Raw genomic sequence first — 25779 nt, 5'->3', positions numbered from 1 at the left:
TCTCCATCCCTTCTTCTCTGGTCAGCTCTGTTGGCCCATCTCTTCATCCCTCCTTCTCTGGTCAGCTCTGCAGACCTGACCCCCTTCTCTCTCTTCTCCCTCTCCCCACTCTCTCTCTCTCTCTCTCTCTCTCTCTCTCTCTCTCTCTCTCTCCTTCCCTCCTTCCCTGGTCAGCTCTGCAGGCCCATCTCTCCATCCCTCCTTCTCTGGTCAGCTCTGCAGGCCCATCTCTCCATCCCTCCTTCTCTGGTCAGCTCTGCAGGCCCATCTCTCCATCCCTCCTTCTCTGGTCAGCTCTGCAGGCCCATCTCTCCCCCTCCTTCTCTGGTCAGCTCTGCAGACCCATCTCTCCTTCCCTCCTTCTCTGGTCAGCTCTGCCCCCATCTCTTCATCCCCTCCTTCTCTGGTCAGCTCTGCAGGCCCATCTCTCCTTCCCTCCTTCTCTGGTCATCTCTGCAGGCCCATCTCTCCTTCCCTTCTTCTCTGGTCAGCTCTGCAGGCCCATCTCTCCTTCCCTTCTTCTCTGGTCAGCTCTACAGGCCCATCTCTCCTTCCCTCCTTCTCTGGTCAGCTCTGCAGGCCCATCTCTCCATCCCTTCTTCTCTGGTCAGCTCTGCAGGCCCATCTCTTCATCCCTCCTTCTCTGTTTTTCATATTATTTGTGGATCTGTGTGATCTAAATATATATCTATAATATATTCAATATAGTTATAAAATAAATAAGCATATATGGGTTGTATTTACAATGGTGTTTGTTCTTCACTGGTTGCCCTTTTCTCGTCAGCTCTGCAGGCCCATCTCTCCATCCCTCCTTCTCTGGTCAGCTCTGCAGGCCCATCTCTCCATCCCTTCTTCTCTGGTCAGCTCTGCAGGCCCATCTCTTCATCCCTCCTTCTCTGGTCAGCTCTGCAGGCCCATCTCTCCATCCCTCCTTCTCTGGTCAGCTCTGCAGGCCCATCTCTTCATCCCTCCTTCTCTGGTCAGCTCTGCAGGCCCATCTCTCCATCCCTCCTTCTCTGGTCAGCTCTACAGGCCCATCTCTCCTTCCCTCCTTCTCTGGTCAGCTCTGCAGGCCCATCTCTCCTTCCCTCCTTCTCTGCTCAGCTCTACAGGCCCATCTCTCCATCCCTCCTTCTCTGGTCAGCTCTGCAGGCCCATCTCTTCATCCCTCCTTCTCTGGTCAGCTCTGCAGGCCCATCTCTCCATCCCTCCTTCTCTGGTCAGCTCTACAGGCCCATCTCTCCTTCCCTCCTTCTCTGGTCAGCTCTGCAGGCCCATCTCTCCTTCCCTCCTTCTCTGGTCAGCTCTGCAGGCCCATCTCTCCATCCCTCCTTCTCTGGTCAGCTCTACAGGCCCATCTCTCCTTCCCTCCTTCTCTGGTCAGCTCTGCAGGCCCATCTCTCCTTCCCTCCTTCTCTGGTCAGCTCTGCAGGCCCATCTCTCCTTCCCTCCTTCTCTGGTCAGCTCTACAGGCCCATCTCTCCTTCCCTCCTTCTCTGGTCAGCTCTCCCATCTCTCCTTCCCCTCCTTCTCTGGTCAGCTCTGCAGGCCCATCTCTCCTTCCCTCCTTCTCTGGTCAGCTCTGTCCCATCTCTCCTTCCCTTCTTCTCTGGTCAGCTCTGCAGACCCATCTCTCCTTCCCTCCTTCTCTGGTCAGCTCTGCAGGCCCATCTCTCCTTCCCTCCTTCTCTGGTCAGCTCTGCAGGCCCATCTCTCCTTCCCTCCTTCTCTGGTCAGCTCTGCAGGCCCATCTCTCCTTCCCTTCTTCTCTGGTCAGCTCTACAGGCCCATCTCTCCTTCCCTCCTTCTCTGGTCAGCTCTACAGGCCCATCTCTCCTTCCCTCCTTCTCTGGTCAGCTCTGCAGGCCCATCTCTCCTTCCCTCCTTCTCTGGTCAGCTCTACAGGCCCATCTCTCCTTCCCTCCTTCTCTGGTCAGCTCTGCAGGCCCATCTCTCCTTCCCTTCTTCTCTGGTCAGCTCTGCAGGCCCATCTCTCCTTCCCTTCTTCTCTGGTCAGCTCTGCAGGCCCATCTCTCCTTCCCTTCTTCTCTGGTCAGCTCTGCAGGCCCATCTCTCCTTCCCTCCTTCTCTGGTCAGCTCTGCAGGCCCATCTCTCCTTCCCTCCTTCCTTACTTCCCTCAAGTAATTCTATCTAAATAAATTTCATTTTGTGTCATGATTAACTCTGTTTACTTACCCATCTCTCCCTTTTCATACTAAACACGGCTGCATTTGAACAAGCCAAAAAAGACAGCAAATCATTGTAGTTTCTAGATACATTATTATTTTTGAAAGTTTGATTTTAAGTTTTGGTTTGTTTGTCCATTTTCTTTGGTATTTTTTGTTGGTTGGTTTGTTTACCTTCTCCTCCTTAGTCTCTGGAAGAAGTTCGTAGCGTTGATACTAAAAGAAGTTCATTGTCTTTTTCCCATTTCGCTGCGGAGAACATTCCTTTCTCCTGTTTTCTGTTTCTTCTTGTCCTGTTTTTGTTGATATTGCAAACGTGTCACTGATTGAAATGGAAGGTAGGTAACGCTCTGCTTTGGCACGTGGTCTTTCTTTATGCAGATATGACAATGTCAGGAGCTAGCTTGACGTCAATGTTTCTCTTTCTGACCCCCTTCTCTCTCTTCTCCCTCTCCCCCCCCACTCTCTCTCTCCACTCCTTTCTCTCTCTGTCTCTCCACTCTCTCTCTCTCTTCTCTCTCTTCTCCCTCTCCCCCACTCTCTCTCTCTCTCTCTCTCTCTCTCTCTCTCTCTCTCTCTCTCTCTCCCTATCTCTCTCTCTCCTAACTCTCTCTCTCTCTCTACTCTCTCCTCCCTCTACTGTAATTTCTCTCTCCCTCTCTACTCTCTCTCTGTAACTCTCTCTAACTCTCCCTACTGTTCTCCCCCTCTCCCTATCCCCCTCTCTCTCTCTCTCTGTCTCTCTCTCCCTTTCTCTCTCCCCTCTCTCCTCTTAACTCCCCCTCTCCCTATCTCTCCCTCTCTCTGTCTCTCTCTCTATCTCCTCTCTCTCTCTCTCTCTCTCTCTCTCTCTCTCTCTCATTTCAATTAAATTCAATTCAAGGGCTTTATTGGCATGGGAAACATGTGTTAACATTGCCAAAGCAAGTGAGGTAGTCAACATACAAAGTGAATATATAAAGTGAAAAACAACAAAAATGAACAGTAAACATTACACATACAGAAGTTTCAAAACAGTAAAGACATTACAAATGTCATATATATATATATATATATATATATATATATATATATATATTCAATGTACAAATAGTTAAAGGACACAAGATAAAATAAATAAGCATAGATATGGGTTGTATTTACAATGGTGTTTGTTCTTCACTGGTTGCCCTTTTCTCGTGGCAACGGGTCACAAATCCTGCTGCTGTGATGGCACACTGTGGAATTTCACCCAGTAGATATGGGAGTTTTTCAAAATTGGATTTGTTTTCAAATTCTTTGTGGATCTGTGTGATCTGGGGGAAATATGTATCTCTAATATGGTCATATGTATCTCTAAATATGTATCTCTAATATGCTCTCTCCATCCCCCCCCTCTCCCCCTCTCTCTATCTCTCCCCTCTCTCTCTATATATATATATCCCCCCCCTCTCTCTCTCTCTCTCTCTCTATCTCTCCCCCCTCTCCCCCTCTCCCTCTCTCTCTCCTCTCTCTATCTCTCCCCTCTCTCGATCTCTCCCTCTCTCTGTCTCTCTCTCTATCTCTCTCTCTCTCTCTCTCTCTCTCTCTCTCTCTCTCTCTCTCTGTCTCTCTCCTCTCTCTCTCTCTACTCTCTCTCTCTCTCTCTCTCTCTCTCTCTCTCTCTCTCTCTCTCTCTCTCTCTCTCTCTCTCTCTCTGTAACTCTCTCCTCTCTCTCCTCTCCCCTCTCCCCCCCTGTCTGTCTCCCCCCTCTCTCTCTATCTCTCCCCCCTCTCTGTGTCTCTCTACCTCTCTCTGTCTCTCTCTCTCTCTCTAACTCTCTCCACTATCTCTCTGTAACTCTCCCCCTCCCCTCTCCCTATCTCTCCCCCTCTCTCTCTCTTTCCTCTCTCTCTGTCTCTCCCTACGCTCTGTCTCTCCCCTCTCTGTCTCTGTCTCCCTCTTCTCTCCCCTCTCTCTCTGTCTCTCCTCTCTCTCTGTCTCTCTCTCTTTCTCTCTCTCTCTCTCTCTCTCTCTCTCTCTCTCTCTACTCTCCCTCTCTCTCTGTCTCTCTCCCTCTCCCTCTCTCTCTGTCTCTCCTCTCTCTCTGTCTCTCCCTCCTCTACTGTCTCCCCTCTCCCTACTCTCTCCCCTCTCTCTACTCTCTCCCTATCTCTGTCTCTCCCCTCTCTCTGTCTCTACCTCTCTCTGTCTCTCCCTCTCTCTCCCCCTCTCTCTCTGTCTCTCTCTCTCTCTCTCTCCTCTCCCTCTTTCTCCCCCCTCTCCCCCTCTCTCTGTCTCTCCCCCTCTCTCTGTCTCTCCCCCTCTCTCTGTCTCTCTCTCTCTGTCTCTCCCCTCTCTCTCTGTCTCTCGGGTTGTCTCATGCCTCATTCTGCCAGGGAAGGGGTTGTCTCATGCCTCACTCTGCCAGGGAAGGGGTTGTCTCATGCCTCATTCTGCCAGGGAAGGGGTTGTCTCATGCCTCACTCTGCCAGGGAAGGGGTTGTGTCTTTTTCTCTTGCATTTTGTGAAATCTAATGATGCACTTATGTTGCCCACTTTTCCCTTTTCTTCATACCTTACCTACTAAAGGAGGGAATGACACTTTATTGGTAAGTGGATGTTAACCAAGAGGATGTTAACCAAAAGGTTAAACAACAGTAACGATAAAAAAAAAAACTGAAAACAGAAAATGGGTCGCTGTTCACATCTCAGCAATTGTCTCCAGGGAAAATAAACTCCACAAAAAGAAATCTATTGAGTAGAAGACGATTTGTTTTTCTCATTTGACTTGACTATAATTGTGAATAATTTATTTTGTTCCATTTCTGTGATGTTCCGTCAAGTTGTCTACTCCTTTTTATTTATTTTTGTTTCATATTCGTTTTTTAACTGAAACTGCAAGAAGTCATCTTTTTCTATTCTACAAATCTGTAGCTCTCTACTCTCTCTACTGTAACTCTCTCTACTGTAACTCTCTCTACTGTAACTCTCTACTCTCTCTACTGTAACTCTCTCTACTGTAACTCTCTCTACTGTAACTTTCTCTACTGTAACTCTCTACTCTCTACTGTAACTCTCTCTACTGTAACTTTCTCTACTGTAACTCTCTCTACTGTAACTCTCTCTACTGTAAACTCTCTACTGTAACTCTCTCTACTCTCTACTGTAACTCTCTCTACTTCTCTACTGTAATTCTCTCTACTGTAACTCTCTCTACTGTAACTCTCTACTGTAACTCTCTCTACTGTAACTCTCTCTCTACTGTAACTCTCTCTACTGTAACTCTCTCTACTGTAACTCTCTATTCTCTACTGTAACTCTCTCTACTGTAACTCTCTCTACTGTAACTCTCTACTGTAACTCTCTCTACTGTAACTCTCTACTGTAACTCTCTTTCTCTACTGTAACTCTCTCTACTGTAACTCTCTATTCTCTACTGTAACTCTCTACTGTAACTCTCTCTACTGTAACTATCTACTGTAGCTCTCTACTCTCTACTATAACTCTCTCCACTGTAACTCTCTCTACTGTAACTCTACTCTCTACTGTAAGTCTCTCTACTGTAACTCTCTCTACTGTAACTCTCTACTCTTTACTGTAACTCTCTCTACTGTAACTCTCTCTACTGTAACTTTCTCTACTGTAACTCTCTACTCTTTATTGTAACTCTCTCTACTGTAACTCTCTCTACTGTAACTCTACTCTCTACTGTAGCTCTCTCTACTGTAACTCTCTCTATTGTAACTCTCTCTACTCTCTACTATAAATCTCTCTACCTTAATTCTCTCTACTGTAACTCTCTACTCTCTCTACTGTAACTCTCTCTACTGTAACTCTCTCTACTGTAACTTTCTACTCTCTCTACTTTAACTCTCTCTACTGTAACTCTCTCTACTCTCTCTACTGTAGCTCTCTACTCTATACTGTAACTCTCTATTCTCTACTGTAACTCTCTACTGTAACTCTATTCTCTACTGTAACTCTCTACTGTAACTCTCTCTACTGTAACTATCTACTGTAGCTCTCTACTCTACTATAACTCTCTCTACTGTAACTCTCTCTACTGTAAGTCTCTCTACTGTAACTCTCTCTACTGTAACTCTCTACTCTTTACTGTAACTCTCTCTACTGTAACTCTCTCTACTGTAACTCTACTCTCTACTGTAACTATCTCTACTGTAACTCTACTCTCTACTGTAACTCTCTCTACTGTAACTCTCTCTATTGTAACTCTCTCTACTCTCTACTATAAATCTCTCTACCTTAACTCTCTCTACTGTAACTCTCTACTCTCTACTGTAACTCTCTACTGTAACTCTTTCTACTGTAACTCTCTCTACTCTAACTCTACTCTCTCTACTGTAACTCTCTACTGTAAGTCTTTCTCTACTGTAATTCTCTACTCTCTACTGTAACTCTCTCTACTGTAACTCTACTGTAACAATCTCCACTATCTCTTCTGTAACTCTCTCTACTGTAACTCTCTCCTGTAATTATCTCTACTGTAACTCTCTACTCTCTCTACTGTAACTCTTTGCTGTAACTCTCTCTACTGTAACTCTACTGTAACAATCTCCACTATCTCTCCTGTAACTCTCTCTACTGTAACTCTCTACTATAACTATCTGTACTGTAACTCTCTACTGTAACTCTCTCTACTGTAACTTTCTCTACTGTAACTCTCTCTACTGTAACTCTCTACTCTCTCTACTGTAACTCTCTCTACTGTAACTCTCTCTACTGTAACTCTCTCTACTGTAACTCTCTACTCTCTCTACTGTAACTCTACTGTAACAATCTCCACTATCTCTACTGTAACTCTCTCTACTGTAACTCTCTACTGTAACTCTCTATAACTCTCTCTCTACTGTAACTCTACTGTAACAATCTCCTACTGTAACTCTCTCCTGTAACTCTCTCTACTGTAACTCTCTGTAACTATAACTATCTGTACTGTAAACTCTCTACTGTAACTCTCTCTACTGTAACTCTCTACTCTCTCTACTGTAACTCTCTCTACTGTAACTCTCTCTACTGTAACTCTCTACTGTAACTCTCTCTACTGTAACTACTGTAACTCTCTACTCTCTCTACTGTAACTCTCTCTATTGTAACTTTCTCTACTGTAACTCTCTCTACTGTAACTCTCTACTCTCTCTACTGTAACTCTCTCTACTGTAACTTTCTCTACTGTAACTCTCTCTACTGTAACTCTCTCTACTGTAACTCTCTACTCTCTCTACTGTAACTTTCTCTACTGTAACTCTCTCTACTCTCTCTACTTTAACTATACTCTCTCTACTTTAACTATACTCTCTCTACTGTAACTCTCTACTGTAACTCTACTCTCTCTACTGTAACTCTCTACTCTCTACTGTAACTCTCTCTACTGTAACTCTCTACTGTAACTCTCTACTCTCTCTACTGTAACTCTCTACTGTAACTCTCTCTACTGTAACTATACTCTCTCTACTGTAACTCTACTCTCTCTACTGTAACTCTCTACTCTCTCTACTGTAACTCTACTCTTTCTACTGTAACTCTCTCTACTCTCTCTACTGTAACTCTCTAATCTCTCTACTGTAGCTCTCTACTGTAACTCTCTCTATTGTAACTCTACTGTAACTCTACTCTCTCTACTGTAACTCTCTACTGTAACTCTCTACTGTAACTTTCTACTCTCTCTACTTTAACTCTCTCTACTGTAACTATCTCTACTCTCTCTACTGTAACTCTCTCTACTGTAACTATACTCTCTCTACTGTAACTCTCTCTACTGTAACTCTCTCTACTGTAACTCTACTCTCTGTACTGTAACTCTACTCTCTCTATTGTAACTCTATTTACTCTCTCTACTGTAACTCTCTCTACTCTCTCTACTATAACTCTCTACTCTCTCTACTGTAACTCTCTACTCTCTCTACTTTAACTCTCTCTACTCTCTCTACTGTAACTCTACTCTCTCTACTTTAACTTTCTTTACTCTCTCTACTGTAACTCTCTCTACTCTCTCTACTGTAACTCTCTCTACTCTATCTACTGTAACTCTCTACTCTCTCTACTGTAGCTCTCTACTCTAACTCTCTACTCTCTCTACTGTAACTCTCTCTACTCTCTCTACTGTAACTCTCTCTACTCTATCTACTGTAACTCTCTACTCTCTCTACTGTAACTCTCTCTACTGTAACTCTCTCTACTGTGACTCTACTCTCTGTACTGTAACTCTACTCTCTCTATTGTAACTCTATTTACTCTCTCTACTGTAACTCTCTACTCTCTCTACTGTAACTCTCTACTCTCTCTACTGTAACTCTCTACTCTCTCTACTGTAACTCTCTACTCTCTCTACTGTAACTCTCTCTACTCTATCTACTGTAACTCTCTACTCTCTCTACTGTAACTCTCTTCTCTCTCTACTGTAACTCTCTCTACTCTATCTACTGTAACTCTCTACTCTCCTCTCTCTTTTCTTCTCTGTTCTCCTCTCTGCTCTTTAACTTTATTTGTTCATTTGATATTGTTTACCATTCTTCCTCTCCCTCTTCTATTTTTTTTTGTTTGTTTCTTATTGGGATTATGATTTCTTCGTCTCATTATGGTTTTGCATGCCAAAGTATTGCATGCGTTGTACCATAGAGGACTGTCTATGAGCCATATCAAGAAAAAGACCTAGATCTTTTCTTTTAGATGTTGACCCTCTTTTGGCAAGTACACCGTAGCACTCAAACCCTCCACTGTGACAAATTCTAAGGCCATTTCTTCCCCTTTCTTCTGTTTTGTCTTTGGTTCTTTTTTTTCCGTTTGTTGGTTATCATCTCTCTACAGAAGCTGAGAATGCTGACTGCTGTTTCTCCGGGAGCCCAGTCGACCACGATACTGCCACAACTGAGAGGAGGAGAGAACAAGGCCCACACTGCCCTCTACAGGGCCCCAGGAAGTACTGCTGCCCAGGCTGGAGAGGCCTTACATGGGGAGGACAGGCAGACGACGGACCTGGGGTCATCAGGGAGATGGGGAGGTCACAGAGTCCAGGGGAAGCGCTTCCATTCACCGACTCACAGCAGTGACTCCGCCCACTCTCAACATAACCTGCATCCTCACAGAGAAAAGAGCTCTCACCAGAAGAAGTAAGCAGAGAGATTGGACCGGTCATACTGACATAACCTTTACCATTGACAGGGCCGGATTAATGCAGGGAATTACTGGAGTTTAAACCCCTGAGCACCGGCCCATGGAAGCCCAAGAAGCAGTAAAAAAAAAGTTACTTAATTTTTCAAATTTATTACATGACCGGTAGTGCACTGATTGGGTAACCAATTCATAAAAAAATCCCCACCAAAAAAATTGAATGATAAATAAATGTGACTGGTCAATTGTTTGAGTCGGGGGGCTGCTCCCAAGCCCAAGAGGCTAAACCAAATCTAAAATCATTCCATTATTATGATCGTTTTTTTCTTATCCAACCACAATGTTCTAAATACAAGAGAGAGCATACTTTAAAAAAAACAGAGTTTCAAATAAATTACTGTGGATAACATTGTATTTCAAGCGACTACAGGTAACTGCCAAAATAAAGGAAACACCAACATAAATGTCTTAAAAGGATGTCTGGCAACCACAATCTGCCAGAACAGCTTTCATACACCTTGGCAACCACAAGCTGCTAGAACAGCTTTCATACACCTCGGCAACCACAAGCTGCCAGAACAGCTTTCATACACCTTGGCAACCACAAGCTGCCAGAACAGCTTTCATACACCTCGGCAACCACAAGCTGCCAGAACAGCTTTCATACACCTTGGCAACCACAAGCTGCCAGAACAGCTTTCATACACCTTGGCAACCACAAGCTGCCAGAACAGCTTTCATACACCTTGGCAACCACAAGCTGCCAGAACAGCTTTCATACACCTTGGCAACCACAAGCTGCCAGAACAGCTTTCATACACCTTGGCAACCACAAGCTGCCAGAACAGCTTTCATACACCTTGGCAACCACAAGCTGCCAGAACAGCTTTCATACACCTTGGCAACCACAAGCTGCCAGAACAGCTTTCATACACCTTGGCAACCACAAGCTGCCAGAACAGCTTTCATACACCTTGGCAACCACAAGCTGCCAGAACAGCTTTCATACACCTTGGCAACCACAAGCTGCCAGAACAGCTTTCATACACCTTGGCAACCACAAGCTGCCAGAACAGCTTTCATACACCTTGGCAACCACAAGCTGCCAGAACAGCTTTCATACACCTTGGCAACCACAAGCTGCCAGAACAGCTTTCATACACCTTGGCAACCACAAGCTGCCAGAACAGCTTTCATACACCTTGGCAACCACAAGCTGCCAGAACAGCTTTCATACACCTTGGCAACCACAAGCTGCCAGAACAGCTTTCATACACCTTGGCAACCACAAGCTGCCAGAACAGCTTTCATACACCTTGGCAACCACAAGCTGCCAGAACAGCTTTCATACACCTTGGCAACCACAAGCTGCCAGAACAGCTTTCATACACCTTGGCAACCACAAGCTGCCAGAACAGCTTTCATACACCTTGGCAACCACAAGCTGCCAGAACAGCTTTCATACACCTTGGCAACCACAAGCTGCCAGAACAGCTTTCATACACCTTGGCAACCACAAGCTGCCAGAACAGCTTTCATACACCTTGGCCACCACAAGCTGCCAGAACAGCTTTCATACACCTTGGCCACCACAAGCTGCCAGAACAGCTTTCATACACCTTGGCAACCACAAGCTGCCAGAACAGCTTTCATACACCTTGGCAACCACAAGCTGCCAGAACAGCTTTCATACACCTTGGCAACCACAAGCTGCCAGAACAGCTTTCATACAACTTGGCAACCACAAGCTGCCAGAACAGCTTTCATACACCTTGGCAACCACAAGCTGCCAGAACAGCTATCATACATCTTGGCAACCACAAGCTGCCAGAACAGCTTTCATACACCTTGGCAACCACAAGCTGCCAGAACAGCTTTCATACACCTTGGCCACCACAAGCTGCCAGAACAGCTTTCATACACCTTGGCCACCACAAGCTGCCAGAACAGCTTTCATACACCTTGGCAACCACAAGCTGCCAGAACAGCTTTCATACACCTTGGCAACCACAAGCTGCCAGAACAGCTTTCATACACCTTGGCAACCACAAGCTGCCAGAACAGCTTTCATACAACTTGGCAACCACAAGCTGCCAGAACAGCTTTCATACACCTTGGCAACCACAAGCTGCCAGAACAGCTTTCATACACCTTGGCAACCACAAGCTGCCAGAACAGCTTTCATACACCTTGGCAACCACAAGCTGCCAGAACAGCTTTCATACACCTTGGCAACCACAAGCTGCCAGAACAGCTTTCATACACCTTGGCAACCACAAGCTGCCAGAACAGCTTTCATACACCTTGGCAACCACAAGCTGCCAGAACAGCTTTCATACACCTTGGCATAGATTCTACAAATGGACCGAAACCATACAAGGAAAATGCACTCCCCAGACCATAACCAACATAGTTGTGGGAAGCTGGGGTGCTGAGAGTGCTGCAGCAAGAATAACACAAATATAAACAAAAACGTAAATAATATATAAACAGTCCACTCCAAGTATTCAGACCCCTTTCCTTTTTCCACATTTTTTTTACACACAATACTGCATGATGACAAAGCGAAAACAGTTTTTTTTGTGCAAATTTATTACAAATAAAAAACAGAAATACCTTCTTTACATAAGTATTCAGACCTTCTGTTTTGAGACCTGAAATTGAGCTCATCTTGTTTCCATTGATCATCCTTGAGATGTTTCTACAACTTGATTAGAGTCCACCGGTGGTAAATTCAATTGATTGGACATGATTTGGAAAGGCACACACCTGTCTATACAAGGTCCCACAGTTGATAGTGCATGTCAGAGCAAAAACCAAGCCATGAGGTCGAAGGAATTGTCCGTAGAGATCCGAGACAGGATTGTGTTGAGGCATAGATCTGGGGAAGGGTACCAGAAAATGTATGCAGCATTGAACGTTCCCAAGAACACACTGGCCCCCACCAATCTTAAATGGAAAGAGTTTGGAACCACCAAGACTCTTCCTAGAGCTGGCTGCCCGGCCAAACTGAGCCATCAGGGGAGAAGGGCCTTGGTCAGGAATGTGACCAAGAACCCGATGGTCACTCTGAAAGAGCTCCAGAGTTCCTCTGTGGATATGGGAGGACTTTCTAGAAAGACAACCATCTCTGCAGCACTCCACCAATCCCCCAGGCCTTTATGGGGCTCCCGAGTGGTGCAGCGTTCTAAGGCACTGTGTTTCAGTGTTAGAGGCATCACTTCAGACACCCTGGTTTGAATCCAGGCTGTATCACAACCGGCCATGATTGGGAGTCCCATAGGGCGGTGGACAATTGTCCCAGCGTCGTCCAGGTTTGGCCGGAGTAGGCCGTCATTGTAAATAAGAATCTGTTCTTAATTGACTTAAATAATGGTTAAATAACAATAAATAAATACAAATTCAATGGTAGAGTGGCCAGACGGAAGCCTCTCCTCAGTAAAAGGCACTTCACAGCCCTCCTGTGGTTTGCCAAAAGGCACCTAAAGGACTCTCAGACCATGAGAAACAAGATTCTCTGGTCTGATGAAACCAAGACTGAACTCTTTGGCCTGAATGCCAAGCGTCATGTCTGGGGAAACCTGACACCATCCCTACGGTGAAGCATGGTGGTGGCAGCATCATTCTGTGGGGATGTTTTTCAGCGACAGAGACTGAGAGACTTGTCAGGATTGAGGTAAAGATGAATGGAGCAAAGTACAGAGAGATCCTTGATGAAAACCTGCTCCAGAGTGCTCAGGACCTCAGACTGGAGCAAAGGCTCACCTTCCAACAGGACAACGTCCGTAAGCAGACAGCCAAGACAACACAGGAGTGGCTTCTGGACAAGTATCTGAATGTCCTTGAGAGGATCTGCAAAGAAGAATGGGAGAAACTCCCCAAATACAACTGTGCCAAGCTTGTAGAGTCATACCCAAGAAGACTCGAGGCTGTAATCGCTGCCAAAGGTGCTTCATCAACAAAATACTGAGCCAAGGATCTGAATAGTTATGTAAATGTCATATTTCTGTTTTTTTAAATTTTTAATACATTTGCAAACATTTCTAAAACCCTGTTTTTGCTTTGTCATTATGGGGTATTGTGATGTCCTTATGGGGTATTGTGATGTCATTATGGGGTATTGTGATGTCATTATGGGGTATTGTGATGTCATTATGGGGTATTGTGATGTCATTATGGGGTATTGTGATGTAATTATGGGGTATTGTGATGTCATTATGGGGGTATTGTGATGTCATTATGGGTATTGTGATGTCATTATGGGGTATTGTGATGTCCTTATGGGGTATTGTGATGTCCTTATGGGGTATTGTGATGTCATTATGGGTATTGTGATGTCATTATGGGGTATTGTGATGTCATTATGGGTATTGTGATGTCATTATGGGGTATTGTGATGTCATTATGGGGTATTGTGATGTCCTTATGGGGTATTGTGATGTCATTATGGGGTATGATGTCATTATGGGTATTGTGATGTCATTATGTGTTATTGTGATGTCATAATGGGGGTATTGTGATGTCCTTATGGTGTATTGTGATGTCATTATGGGTATTGTGATGTCATTATGGGGTATTGTGATGTCATTATGGGGTATTGTGATGTCCTTATGGGGTATTGTGTGTCGAGTGATGAGGACATTTAGTTATTTAATCAATTTTAAAATAAGGATGTAATGTAACAAAACATGGAAAAAGGGAAGGGGTCTGAATACTTTCTGAATGTACTGTGTGTATATATATATATACATCAAACCAAATGTATTTATATAGCCCTTCGTACATCAGCTGATATCTCAAAGTTCTGTACAGAAACCCAACCTAAAACCCCAAACAGCAAGCAATGCAGGTGTAGAAGCACGGTGGCTAGAAAAAACTCCCTAGAAAGGCCAAAACCTAGGAAGAAACCTAGAGAGGAACCAGGCTATGTGGGGTGGTCAGTCCTCTTCTGGCTGTATCAGGTGGAGATTATAAACCTTGAGAGGAACCAGGCTATGAGGGGTGGCCTGTCCTCTTCTGGCTGTATCAGGTGGAGATTATAAACCTAGAGAGGAACCAGGCTATGAGGGGTGGCCTGTCCTCCTCTGGCTGTATCAGGTGGAGATTATAAACCTAGAGAGGAACCAGGCTATGTGGGGTGGCCAGTCCTCTTCTGGCTGTATCGGGTGGAGATTATAAACCTAGAGAGGAACCAGGCTATGTGGGGTGGCCAGTCCTCTTCTGGCTGTATCGGGTGGAGATTATAAACCTAGAGAGGAACCAGGCTATGAGGGGTGGCCTGTCCTCTTCTGGCTGTATCGGGTGGAGATTATAAACCTAGAGAGGAACCAGGCTATGAGGGGTGGCCTGTCCTCTTCTGGCTGTATCGGGTGGAGATTATAAACCTAGAGAGGAACCAGGCTATGTGGGGTGGCCAGTCCTCTTCTGGCTGTATCAGGTGGAGATTATAAACCTAGAGAGGAACCAGGCTATGTGGGGTGGCCAGTCCTCTTCTGGATGTGCCGGGTGGAGATTATAACAGAACATGGCCAAGATGTTCAAATGTTCATAGATGACCAGCATGGTCGAATAATAATAATCACAGGCAAAACAGTTGAAACTGGAGCAGCAGCACGGCCAGGTGGACTGGGGACAGCAAGGAGTCATCATATCAGGTAGTCCGAGGCATGGTCCTAGGGCTCAGGTCCTCCGAGAGAGAGAAAGAAAGAGAGAAAGAGAGAATTAGGGAGAGCATACTTAAATTCACACAGGACACCGGATAGGACAGGAGAAGTACTCCAGATATAACTGACCCTAGCCCCCCGACACAAACTACTGCAGCATAAATACTGGAGGCTGAGGCAGGAGGGGTCAGGAGACACTGTGGCCCCATCCGATGACACCCCCTGACAGGGTCAAACAGGAAGGATATAACCCCACCCACTTTGCCAAAGCACAGCCCCCACACCACTAGAGGGATATCTTCAACCATCAACTTACCATCCTGAGACAAGGCCGAGTATAGCCCACAAAGATCTCCGCCACGGCACAACCCAAGGGGGGGCGTCAACCCAGACAGGAAGATCACATCAGTGACTCATGCGTCCCTTATATTGTTAAATAAGAATTTGTTCTTAATGACTTGCCTAGTAAAATAAAGGTTAAATAAAAAATACAAATAAGTAAAACCTACTAAAGTTATCCACCATGACCGCCATCTTTTCTCTGTTACCACTAATCAAATGATACTCGTTACCCATCTACCTCCAGGACTAAAAGATCCCACTCTTCCAAGCGTCACCGCCGTGGGGGTCGCGGACAGGCCCATCACCAGAGGCTGTCTGCATCCCCAGGGCGGCACCACCATGCGTCTGGGTCAGGCACCAAGAAGAGTGAGTCTCGGGGGCGGGGCGGTGGCGGTGTCGGTGTCCGCCAGCGCAGCAGCTCCTGGAGCTCAGGACGGTCCTCATCATGCTCTGCCTCCAGAGAGAGAGGCCCCAGCAAGGCCAAGTCTCTCCACGTCCATGCCAGACAGAACAATTCCAGGTGACTTACTAGTCTGTGGCTGAGAGTTAACCTACCACCATGAGGAAGGGTTACTTACTAGTCTGTGGATGATAGTTAACCTACCACCAAGAGGAAGGGTTACTTACTAGTCTGTGGATGATAGTTAACCTACCACCAAGAGGAAGGGTTACTTACTAGTCTGTGGATGATGGTTAACCTACCACCAAGAGGAAGGGTTACTTACTAGTCTGTGGATGATAGTTAACCTACCACCAAGAGGAAGGGTTACTTACTAGTCTGTGGATGATAGTTAACCTACCACCAAGAGGAAGGGTTACTTACTAGTCTGTGGATGATGGTTAACCTACCACCTAGAGGAAGGGTTACTTACTAGTCTGTGGCTGAGAGTTAACCTACCACCTAGAGGAAGGAGACGTACTAGTGTGTGGCTGAGAGTTAACCTACCACCTAGAGGAAGGAGACTTACTAGTCTGTGGATGATGGTTAACCTACCACCTAGAGGAAGGAGACTTACTAGTCTGTGGCTGAGAGTTAACCTACCACCTAGAGGAAGGAGACTTACTAGTCTGTGGCTGAGAGTTAACCTACCACCTAGAGGAAGGAGACTTACTAGTCTGTGGATAATGGTTAACCTACCACCTAGAGGAAGGAGACTTACTAGTCTGTGGCTGAGAGTTAACCTACCACCTAGAGGAAGGAGACTTACTAGTCTGTGGCTGAGAGTTAACCTACCACCTAGAGGAAGGAGACTTACTAGTCTGTGGATATTGGTTAACCTACCACCTAGAGGAAGGAGAATTACTAGTCTGTGGCTGAGAGTTAACCTACCACCTAGAGGAAGGAGACTTACTAGTCTGTGGATGAGAGTTAACCTACCACCTAGAGGAAGGAGACTTACTAGTCTGTGGCTGAGAGTTAACCTACCACCTAGAGGAAGGAGACTTACTAGTCTGTGGATGAGAGTTAACCTACCACCTAGAGGAAGGAGACTTACTAGTCTGTGGATGAGAGTTAACCTACCACCTAGAGGAAGGAGACTTACTAGTCTGTGGATATTGGTTAACCTACCACCTAGAGGAAGGAGACTTACTAGTCTGTGGATGAGAGTTAACCTACCACCTAGAGGAAGGAGACTTACTAGTCTGTGGATGAGAGTTAACCTACCACCTAGAGGAAGGAGACTTACTAGTCTGTGGATATTGGTTAACCTACCACCTAGAGGAAGGAGACTTACTAGTCTGTGGATGAGAGTTAACCTACCACCTAGAGGAAGGAGACTTACTAGTCTGTGGATGACAGTTAACCTACCACCAAGAGGAAGGGTTACTTACTAGTCTGTGGATATTGGTTAACCTACCTGGAAGGCCAGATTAACCTCTTGGTTTTAGGTCTACTAGAAACTTGTTTAGTTTAGCTCCCCAGTGATTTTATTTTGACACAAACATGACTTTTTTCATACATTTGTTGTTTGTTTTGCCTGTCCAGTACACATGACAATTTCTGTGTATTTTTCAGTTTTTCCGCTAAGGACAGAGACAGTCCTCACCACTCTGACGCTGACCGTGCTCACCGTCGTTCCAGGAGCTACTCTCCCATCAGGAAGAGGAGACGAGACTCTCCCAGCTTCATGGAGGCTCGCAGGATCACCAGGTAACAGAAGATCTACAGTATCTTTGCCGCGTTCCCTCAGTGAAAGCAGAATACAATTGTAACACTGACATCTATGGGAGAGATTGTCAAGGTTTCTCCCTCTCAGCTTGTCTTTGGTTTTTCTCAACAATTTGATTGTGAATACTCAGCATAATTACTGTAAATGTGGGGTTATTTTATGTACATAGTGTGTGTTTTATCCTTAATCAAGTGGAACTGAAAATGTTATATTATTTCGGATGACTTGTATTTATACTATAGAAGTGTACAAACTTTATTATAGACGGGATTTGTCACAGCTGAGCGATGGCACACATTAGCAATAATATGATTCAATTGTATTTCCCAGAATATGTGTGGAGTGCTTTTCGATAAAATGCTGGTTCTGTCACTCCTCTGTCAATCCTGTACAAAGGAAGAGTCCCCCTGGAAGCCAAGACAACAGAATGCTGCTGAGCTGCAGGCTAGGTTACTGTGGTAACAGTTGCCGTGCAGCAGGACTCTCCTAGTTCTCCTGTCTGAAGTCCGGTGAAGCAGCTAACCAACAGAACAAACTTCCCAAGAGTAACCCTGCTGCCTCTCCTTTCCCTCGAGTCTCTCTCCTTCTTTCTATCCTCTTTTCTTTTTGTAAAGCCGTTTGAATAAACTCACACAAGCACTTGAGAAACAGTCAGATATCCACTAATGTTATAACACAGGTGTTTTTGATGAAGGTGCTATCAAGGCCTTCATCTTGGTCAGTAATGTATTCCTTGAACTTGGCCGTTGTCCCAAATTGTGGATCGACAGAAATTATTTTGAGATGTTTCCAGTGAATTCTCATTCAGTAGCAGAAGCACCTTGATAGAGCTTACGTCGTTCCTAGATCGTTAAAACATCTGATTTGTGATTGCTAAATGGCTAACAGATGGCTAAACCTTCAGATAATCTTCCTGTCCTTTTTGTGTGGCTAACAGCTCTTAACTTACCAGCAGCAACCTCTCATACATCTCAACTTCTGCAAATGTCACTTAGGTTGCACCTTGAGGATGTCCACTAACAAGGCAATCTCAGCGCTTTTAACCCATTGAAGTGTGTGTGTGTGTGTGTGTGTGTGTGTGTGTGTGTGTGTGTGTGTGTGTGTGTGTGTGTGTGTGTGTGTGTGTGTGGATGCCTACTAACTAACATATGCATCTGCTCTCTTTCAGCACCTCTCAATCTGACTCTACCACCTAATAACCATAGTAACAACCACAGAAACAACTACAGTAATAAATACAATAATAACTACAGAAACAACCACAGCTATAACTATAGTAATAAATACAACGATAACGACAGTATGCCTATTTCTCTGGTCTGCTTTTGATGACAGCTGACCAAGTGCCTTAACTTTTATTTATTTTGAACTTTTATGAAGATTCAAACATGTTATAGATTTGACTTGTACGTGGATTATTTATATATATATTTTTTAAATTAAATACATTTGAATATTTAAATTCTAAGAGTATTTAAAAAATGGATTACGTTGCAAAACGTACAGCATTCCTACTGGACCATACTGTAACAGAGACAAGAAAACACGTTCTCTGGTCAGCTGTCAATGTGCTGGTCCTCCTCACACTAACTAACTCCTACAAGTGCTTTATGTACTGTCTAATCTCCTACCCTCTCCTCTCCTCAGCGCTCGGAAGCGGCCTATCCCGTACTACCGCCCCAGCCCTTCCTCCTCCAGTTCCATGTCAAGCCCCTCCCATTCAGGGAGGAGTCGCAGCCGCAGCTACAGCTGCAGTCACAGCCGCACCAGGAGCCACAGCCGCTCACGCAGCCCCAGGAGCCACAGCCGCTCACGCAGCCCCAGGAGCCACAGCAACTACAGTCGCAGCAGCTATGAAAGCCCCGGCTTCTGATGAGAGAGAGAGACAGAGAGAGGGGAGTTGGGGGGGCTGCGTCCCTGATTGGCCCAAACACAGGGTCAGACCTTCTCTGTTTTTTATACCATCCTCAGTCTCCATCTCTGTATACCAGCGTTAACCAGAGCCTGGATCTGAAATATCGATTTGTCTTCACACAGGCACTTATTTAAAATAACATTTTTCAGATCATGCTTTTAGAAAATAATTGATAAAGAACAATTCTGTAAGCACTTTCTCTATATGTTTCTGCATAGCAAAAGTAAACCGCCCAAAAAAAAAAAAAAAGTTCCAGCATTGGGACACTTCCACAGAGTTTGTCAAAGAAGATGAAAAGAAGAGATACAAGTGAGAGAAAGAAATCAAATCAAATCAAAACAGCACTGGGCAATTCTTCCTCCAATGTCATTACGTCATTTCCCCAAAGACACTTATGCTTAGGAACCAGAGAGATCAAAACCGATGCGATAAAGAACAAAAGAAAAGATGGCTGACGATTTAGCATGCAGAAGGGAAGTGATATATCAGGATGTATAGATGATTCTAAACTGTAAGTTCTGGCTTGTAAACTATGCACTGTATATTCTATGTGATTTTTTTTGGAAGAGGCTTGTTATTTGATGGTGACTTGGCATGATGATGAAACAGAAAGGAGGAAGACTGCTGCTTGTACCAGAGAGCTGCTTGCCTTTACAGGACTACAGGTCCCAGGGTGCATCTGTCCCTGCCTCTGCCACTACAGGACTACAGGTCCCAGGGTGCATCTGTCCCTTCCCCTGCCATTACAGGACTACAGGTCCCAGGGTGCATCTGTCCCTGACACTACATGTCCCAGGGTGCATCTGTCCCTGTCCCTGCCACTACAGGACTACAGGTCCCAGGGTGCATCAGTCCCTGCCCCTGCCATTACAGGACTACAGGTCCCAGGGTGCATCTGTCCCTGACACTACAGGTCCCATGGTGCATGTGCATCTGCCCCTGCCACTACAGGACTACAGGTCCCAGGGTGCATCAGTCCCTGCCCCTGCCATTACAGGACTACAGGTCCCAGGGTGCATCAGTCCCTGCCCCTGCATCTACAGGTCCCAGGGTGCATATGTCCCTGCCCCTGCCCCTGCCCCTGCCCCTGCCCCTGCCATTACAGGACTACACATCCCAGGGTGCATCAGTCCCTGTCCCTGCCACTACAGGACTACAGGTCCCAGGGTGCATCAGTCCCTGCCCCTGCCATTACAGGACTACAGGTCCCAGGGTGCATCTGTCCCTGCCCCTGCCACTACAGGTCCCAGGGTGCATCTGTCCCTGCCATTACAGTACTACAGGTCCCAGGGTGCATCTGTCCCTGCCCCTGCCATTACAGGACTACAGGTCCCAGGGTCCTTCTGTCCCTGCCCCTGCCATTACAGTACTACAGGTCCCAGGGTGCATCTGTCCCTGCCCCTGCAATTACAGGACTACAGGTCCCAGGGTGCATCTGTCCCTGCCCCTGCCACTACAGGTCCCAGGGTGCATCTGTCCCTATCTCTGCTATTACAGGACTACAGGTCCCAGGGTGCATCTGTCCCTGCCCCTGCCACTACAGGTCCCAGGGTGCATCTGTCCCTGCCCCTGCCATTACAGTACTACAGGTCCCAGGGTGCATCTGTTCCTGCCCCTGCCACTACAGTACTACAGGTCCCAGGGTGCATCTGCCCCTGCCCCTGCCCCTGCCACTACAGTACTACAGGTCCCAGGGTGCATGAAACAGAAAGGAGAAAGGAGGAAGACTGCTGAGGAGGAAACAGAAAGGAGGAAGACTGCTGCTTGTACCAGAGAGCTGCCTGCCTTTACAGGACTACAGGTCCCAGGGTGCATCTGTCCCTGCCTCTGCCACTACAGGACTACAGGTCCCAGGGTGCATCTGTCCCTTCCCCTGCCATTACAGGACTACAGGTCCCAGGGTGCATCTGTCCCTGACACTACATGTCCCAGGGTGCATCTGTCCCTGTCCCTGCCACTACAGGACTACAGGTCCCAGGGTGCATCAGTCCCTGCCCCTGCCATTACAGGTCCCAGGGTGCATCTGTCCCTGACACTACAGGTCCCATGGTGCATGTGCATCTGCCCCTGCCACTACAGGACTACAGGTCCCAGGGTGCATCAGTCCCTGCCCCTGCCATTACAGGACTACAGGTCCCAGGGTGCATCAGTCCCTGCCCCTGCATCTACAGGTCCCAGGGTGCATATGTCCCTGCCCCTGCCATTACAGGACTACACATCCCAGGGTGCATCAGTCCCTGTCCCTGCCACTACAGGACTACAGGTCCCAGGGTGCATCAGTCCCTGCCCCTGCCATTACAGGACTACAGGTCCCAGGGTGCATCTGTCCCTGCCCCTGCCACTACAGGTCCCAGGGTGCATCTGTCCCTGCCCCTGCCATTACAGTACTACAGGTCCCAGGGTGCATCTGTCCCTGCCCCTGCCATTACAGGACTACAGGTCCCAGGGTCCTTCTGCCCCTGCCATTACAGTACTACAGGTCCCAGGGTGCATCTGTCCCTGCAATTACAGGACTACAGGTCCCAGGGTGCATCTGTCCCGGCCCCTGCCACTACAGGTCCCAGGGTGCATCTGTCCCTATCTCTGCTATTACAGGACTACAGGTCCCAGGGTGCATCTGTCCCTGCCCCTGCCATTACAGTACTACAGGTCCCAGGGTGCATCTGTTCCTGCCCCTGCCACTACAGTACTACAGGTCCCAGGGTGCATCTGCCCCTGCCCCTGCCCCTGCCACTACAGTACTACAGGTCCCAGGGTGCATCTGTCCCTGCCCCTGCCACTACAGGACTACAGGTCCCAGGGTGCATATGTCCCTGCCCCTGCCACTACAGTAATACAGGTCCCAGGGTGCTGTACTACAGGTCCCAGGGTGCATCTGTCCCTGCCCCTGCCACTACAGTACTACAGGTCCCAGGGTGAATCTGTCCCTGCCCCTGCCACTACAGTACTACAGGTCCCAAGGTGCATCTGTCCCTGGCACTACAGTACTACAGGTCCCAGGGTGCAGTACTACAGGTCCCAGGGTTCATCTGTCCCTGCCCCTGCCCCTGCCACTACAGTACTACAGGTCCCAGGGTGCAGTACTACAGGTCCCAGGGTGCATCTGTCCCTGCCCCCCTAGACTTGGGGCACATTCAAATAGAAGTATGCTATGTAGAACAAACATGGATCTCTGAGATGTAGAATAAGGAATCACGTCGGCCCTATTTGTGGTATTTCTATCTGAAACGATCGAGAACATTTTGGTACCGAACATGTCCCTGACATTCCTGACCTGTCATCACACACTGAGGCAAAACATTATTATCATGTACTTTTTCCTCTCTTCCTTATTCCACTATTTATTATGTCCAGACCTCTTGCTCAATGACCAGTGATGTGAAGTCGCTCTGTGAAGATGCTCTTTCTAAAGATATTTTCTGCAAAAGCATCCATGCGATCATGTGGGTCTATCTTTTATCCACAGCTATTTGTTCAGTTATTTATTCCAATTATTTATCTATTTCTTATGTTATTTGATTATTTATTTGTTTTTTTGTCTCATCGAATGTTTTTAAAAACAATTTGAAGAACCGTGTTGTTGAGATGTTAATATTTAATGGGGAATTGCTGCATATGTACACGTTCTCATCTATGAACATACAGAACGTCAATTGATGTTTTAACCCAAATCCTTTTTTTTTTGTCATGAAACTTCTGCTTCCTTTAATAGCTGGTTTCTATGGGGGCCGGGTTTTCAATCGCTTACCTGATTGATATATAATGCTCTTACACAGGGTTACTTAGAGGGGCTGTTACCTGTCTGTCTGTCTCCTGGTGCAGGGGCTGCCTAGTTACAGTCTTAGAGGGGCTGTTACCTGTCTGTCTGTCTCCTGGTGCAGGGGATGCCTAGTTACAGTCTTAGAGGGGCTGCTACCCGTCTGTCTGTCTCCTGGTGCAGGGGCTGCCTAGTTACAGTCTTAGAGGGACTGTTACCCGTCTGTCTGTCTCCTGGTGCAGGGGATGCCTAGTTACAGTCTTAGAGGGGCTGCTACCCGTCTGTCTGTCTCCTGGTGCAGGGGATGCCTAGTTACAGTCTTAGAGGGGCTGCTACCTGTCTGTCTCCTGGTGCAGGGGATGCCTAGTTACAGTCTTAGAGGGGCTGCTACCTGTCTGTCTCCTGGTGCAGGGGATGCCTAGTTACAGTCTTGAGGGGCTGTTACCTGTCTGTCTGTCTCCTGGTGCAGGGGATGCCTAGTTACAGTCTTAGAGGGGCTGCTACCCGTCTGTCTGTCTCCTGGTGCAGGGGCTGCCTAGTTACAGTCTTAGAGGGGCTGCTACCTGTCTGTCTCCTGGTGCAGGGGATGCCTAGTTACAGTCTTGAGGGGCTGTTACCTGTCTGTCTGTCTCCTGGTGCAGGGGATGCCTAGTTACAGTCTTAGAGGGGCTGTTACCCGTCTGTCTGTCTCCTGGTGCAGGGGATGCCTAGTTACAGTCTTAGAGGGGCTGCTACCTGTCTGTCTCCTGGTGCAGGGGATGCCTAGTTACAGTCTTAGAGGGGCTGCTACCTGTCTGTCTGTCTCCTGGTGCAGGGGATGCCTAGTTACAGTCTTAGAGGGGCTGCTACCTGTCTGTCTCCTGGTGCAGGGGATGCCTAGTTACAGTCTTAGAGGGGCTGCTACCTGTCTGTCTCCTGGTGCAGGGGATGCCTAGTTACAGTCTTAGAGGGCTGCTACCCAGTCTGTTGTCTCCTGGTGCAGGGGCTGTCTCCAGTTACAGTCTTAGAGGGGCTGCAAACCTGTCTGTCTCCTGGTGCAGGGATGCCTAGTTACAGTCTTAGAGGGGCTGTTACCTGTCTGTCTGTCTCCTGGTGCAGGGGATGCCTAGTTACAGTCTTAGAGGGGCTGCTACCTGTCTGTCTCCTGGTGCAGGGGATGCCTAGTTACAGTCTTAGAGGGGCTGTTACTCTGCAGGGCTCCAAAGCTCCACTTCTACCAACTCCTACTGTCGAACTCGTAAACCAGTCCTGGATTGGCTCTCTGCAGACAAAGGTGTGTTGATTGGGCGAGTTTGTGGTCGGTGTTACCAATCACATTGCCCCTGCTGTATAAGGCTGATCTATCCCCTACACCCTGCTTTTAACCAGAGGTGTCCTGGTAACTGGCTCTGACCTGACATGAGGTCAAAGACAGAGGGTCTGCTTGTTTCACAAGCCAGTGGGTCACCTATACTATGTATGTGGCAAATGCCCCAGCTAGCAAAACGCTTGCACCCAGACACAGTTAGTCCCACTAGATGCCCATCATGTTCCCTGTCTCCATGCTGATAGGTCCCCATAACTGTCCATGTGTCCTATCTGTGAGTTCATAACAGTTAACCCAAACTAAACTAGCAGTGTTATTAAAAGTCTTACTGACACATGTTCGCAGAACGTTATTTAATTACCTTCAAAATATCCTTGAATTTCCGTTCTCAGAATGTTAATTTAAAAAAACTCCCAGGCTGGCTTTCAGGGGTTACCCTGCAACCTAAATATTAACGTGCCCAGAACAGGCTAAGTTTTCACTTCTATTCTCAGAAAGTAATAACAAAACGTTTTTGTTTTAACCGTCAGGAATCTTAACTACTTAAAACGTACGTTCCCCCAGCTTCCAAGGAACCAAATGTGCTAGCTGGGACAGCTGCTGGTGATGATGCAGCCAGAGACCCTGTCTTCCCATTTGTCAAGCCTCCTGTCACTCATGCGGTGTTACTTTCATAATCTAAACATGTTTCGTTATTAAGAGTACAATGCTAAACCTTTGAATTGTATAAAAGTCCCTTAGTTGTAGTTTACCAGTTATTATATACAGGACAATAAATATAAACCAATGAAAAATGAGCTACTTGTGTTGTCGTCTTTCGATCGCTACTCTTTTTTGACATGAAAAAAAAACAAAAACACATTGGAACTCTACATACTATTCACACCAGAGTCATAAAGTAATACGTCGATGTGCTATGTGTATGTGCCACCTGCAGAGGGTGCTAATGTAACTATTTTCTTTATTTCTTAATGACACGTCTGGAAACATCTAGACTGGATGGACTGAGATATTCTGTAACCTGGTGTACTTTTCCAGCTCCTCAAAGAACTGCCTGTTTCATTTTTCCTCCCAAGTCCATGAACTCAACCTACAGTATGTTACAGTAACCTGTGAATATATATGATGAATGCAGCATAGTATATAGTACATAGTTGTAAGTCGCTCTGGATAAGAGCGTCTGCTAAATGACTTAAATGTAAATGTAAAATGTAGTATATTAGACTTACCTTTTTTTTCTCCATTGTGTTATTGACTACGCTTGTTTATTCCATGTGTAACTCTGTGTTGTTGTATGTGTCACACTGTTATGCTTTGTCTTGGCCAGGTCACAGTTGTAAATGAGAAC

At 46.5% G+C, this 25779-nt stretch overlaps 2 protein-coding genes and 1 long non-coding RNA gene across 25 annotated transcripts in view; 2 read left to right on the top strand and 1 right to left on the bottom strand.

The window, feature by feature from the left end:
* The window catches only part of LOC127933051 (serine/arginine repetitive matrix protein 3-like), a 208999-nt gene extending 189403 nt beyond the window's left edge, over positions 1 to 19596 (top strand). For 3 of the 4 annotated variants that reach the window (XM_052529352.1, XM_052529351.1, XM_052529350.1), the window contains 4 exons: positions 8975 to 9276; positions 15527 to 15802; positions 17300 to 17434; positions 19101 to 19596. In XM_052529352.1, coding sequence (XP_052385312.1) covers positions 8975 to 9276; positions 15527 to 15802; positions 17300 to 17434; positions 19101 to 19326 — 939 coding nt within the window. In that variant the 3' untranslated portion in view covers positions 19327 to 19596. Of the gene's footprint in view, positions 1 to 8974; positions 9277 to 15526; positions 15803 to 17299; positions 17435 to 17849; positions 17999 to 19100 lie in introns of all 4 variants that reach the window. The other variant, XR_008147048.1, reaches the window with a different exon arrangement.
* A 6-nt stretch (positions 19597 to 19602) lies between these two features.
* On the top strand, positions 19603 to 22694 carry LOC118376683 (uncharacterized). Of its 20 annotated transcripts, XM_052529339.1 has the most exons (6): positions 19603 to 20573; positions 20612 to 20873; positions 20912 to 21377; positions 21670 to 21761; positions 22018 to 22161; positions 22230 to 22694. In XM_052529339.1, exons 1-6 carry the CDS (start codon positions 19963 to 19965, stop codon positions 22542 to 22544), a joined length of 1890 nt encoding a protein of 629 aa, XP_052385299.1. In that variant the 5' UTR covers positions 19603 to 19962; the 3' UTR covers positions 22545 to 22694. The 20 variants fall into 20 exon arrangements, with proteins under 20 accessions (XP_052385299.1, XP_052385304.1, XP_052385294.1 ...); XM_052529344.1 differs by lacking the exon at positions 22018 to 22161 and having other exon boundaries at positions 20912 to 21339; positions 21378 to 21715; positions 22428 to 22694; XM_052529334.1 differs by having other exon boundaries at positions 20912 to 21339; positions 21378 to 21761; positions 22018 to 22694.
* A 479-nt stretch (positions 22695 to 23173) lies between these two features.
* LOC127933052 (uncharacterized) lies at positions 23174 to 24492 on the bottom strand. The gene is made up of 3 exons (XR_008147049.1): positions 24200 to 24492; positions 23462 to 24029; positions 23174 to 23288 (listed from the first exon to the last, which is right to left on the bottom strand). It is a non-coding gene; the product is annotated as an uncharacterized LOC127933052 (long non-coding RNA).
* Between the last annotated feature and the right edge of the window lie 1287 nt (positions 24493 to 25779).

This window comes from Oncorhynchus keta, chromosome 11 (genome assembly GCF_023373465.1).
Source record: "Oncorhynchus keta strain PuntledgeMale-10-30-2019 chromosome 11, Oket_V2, whole genome shotgun sequence".
Classification (NCBI taxonomy): Eukaryota; Metazoa; Chordata; class Actinopteri; order Salmoniformes; family Salmonidae; genus Oncorhynchus; species Oncorhynchus keta.
This window is presented reverse-complemented; position numbering and strand designations above follow the sequence as displayed.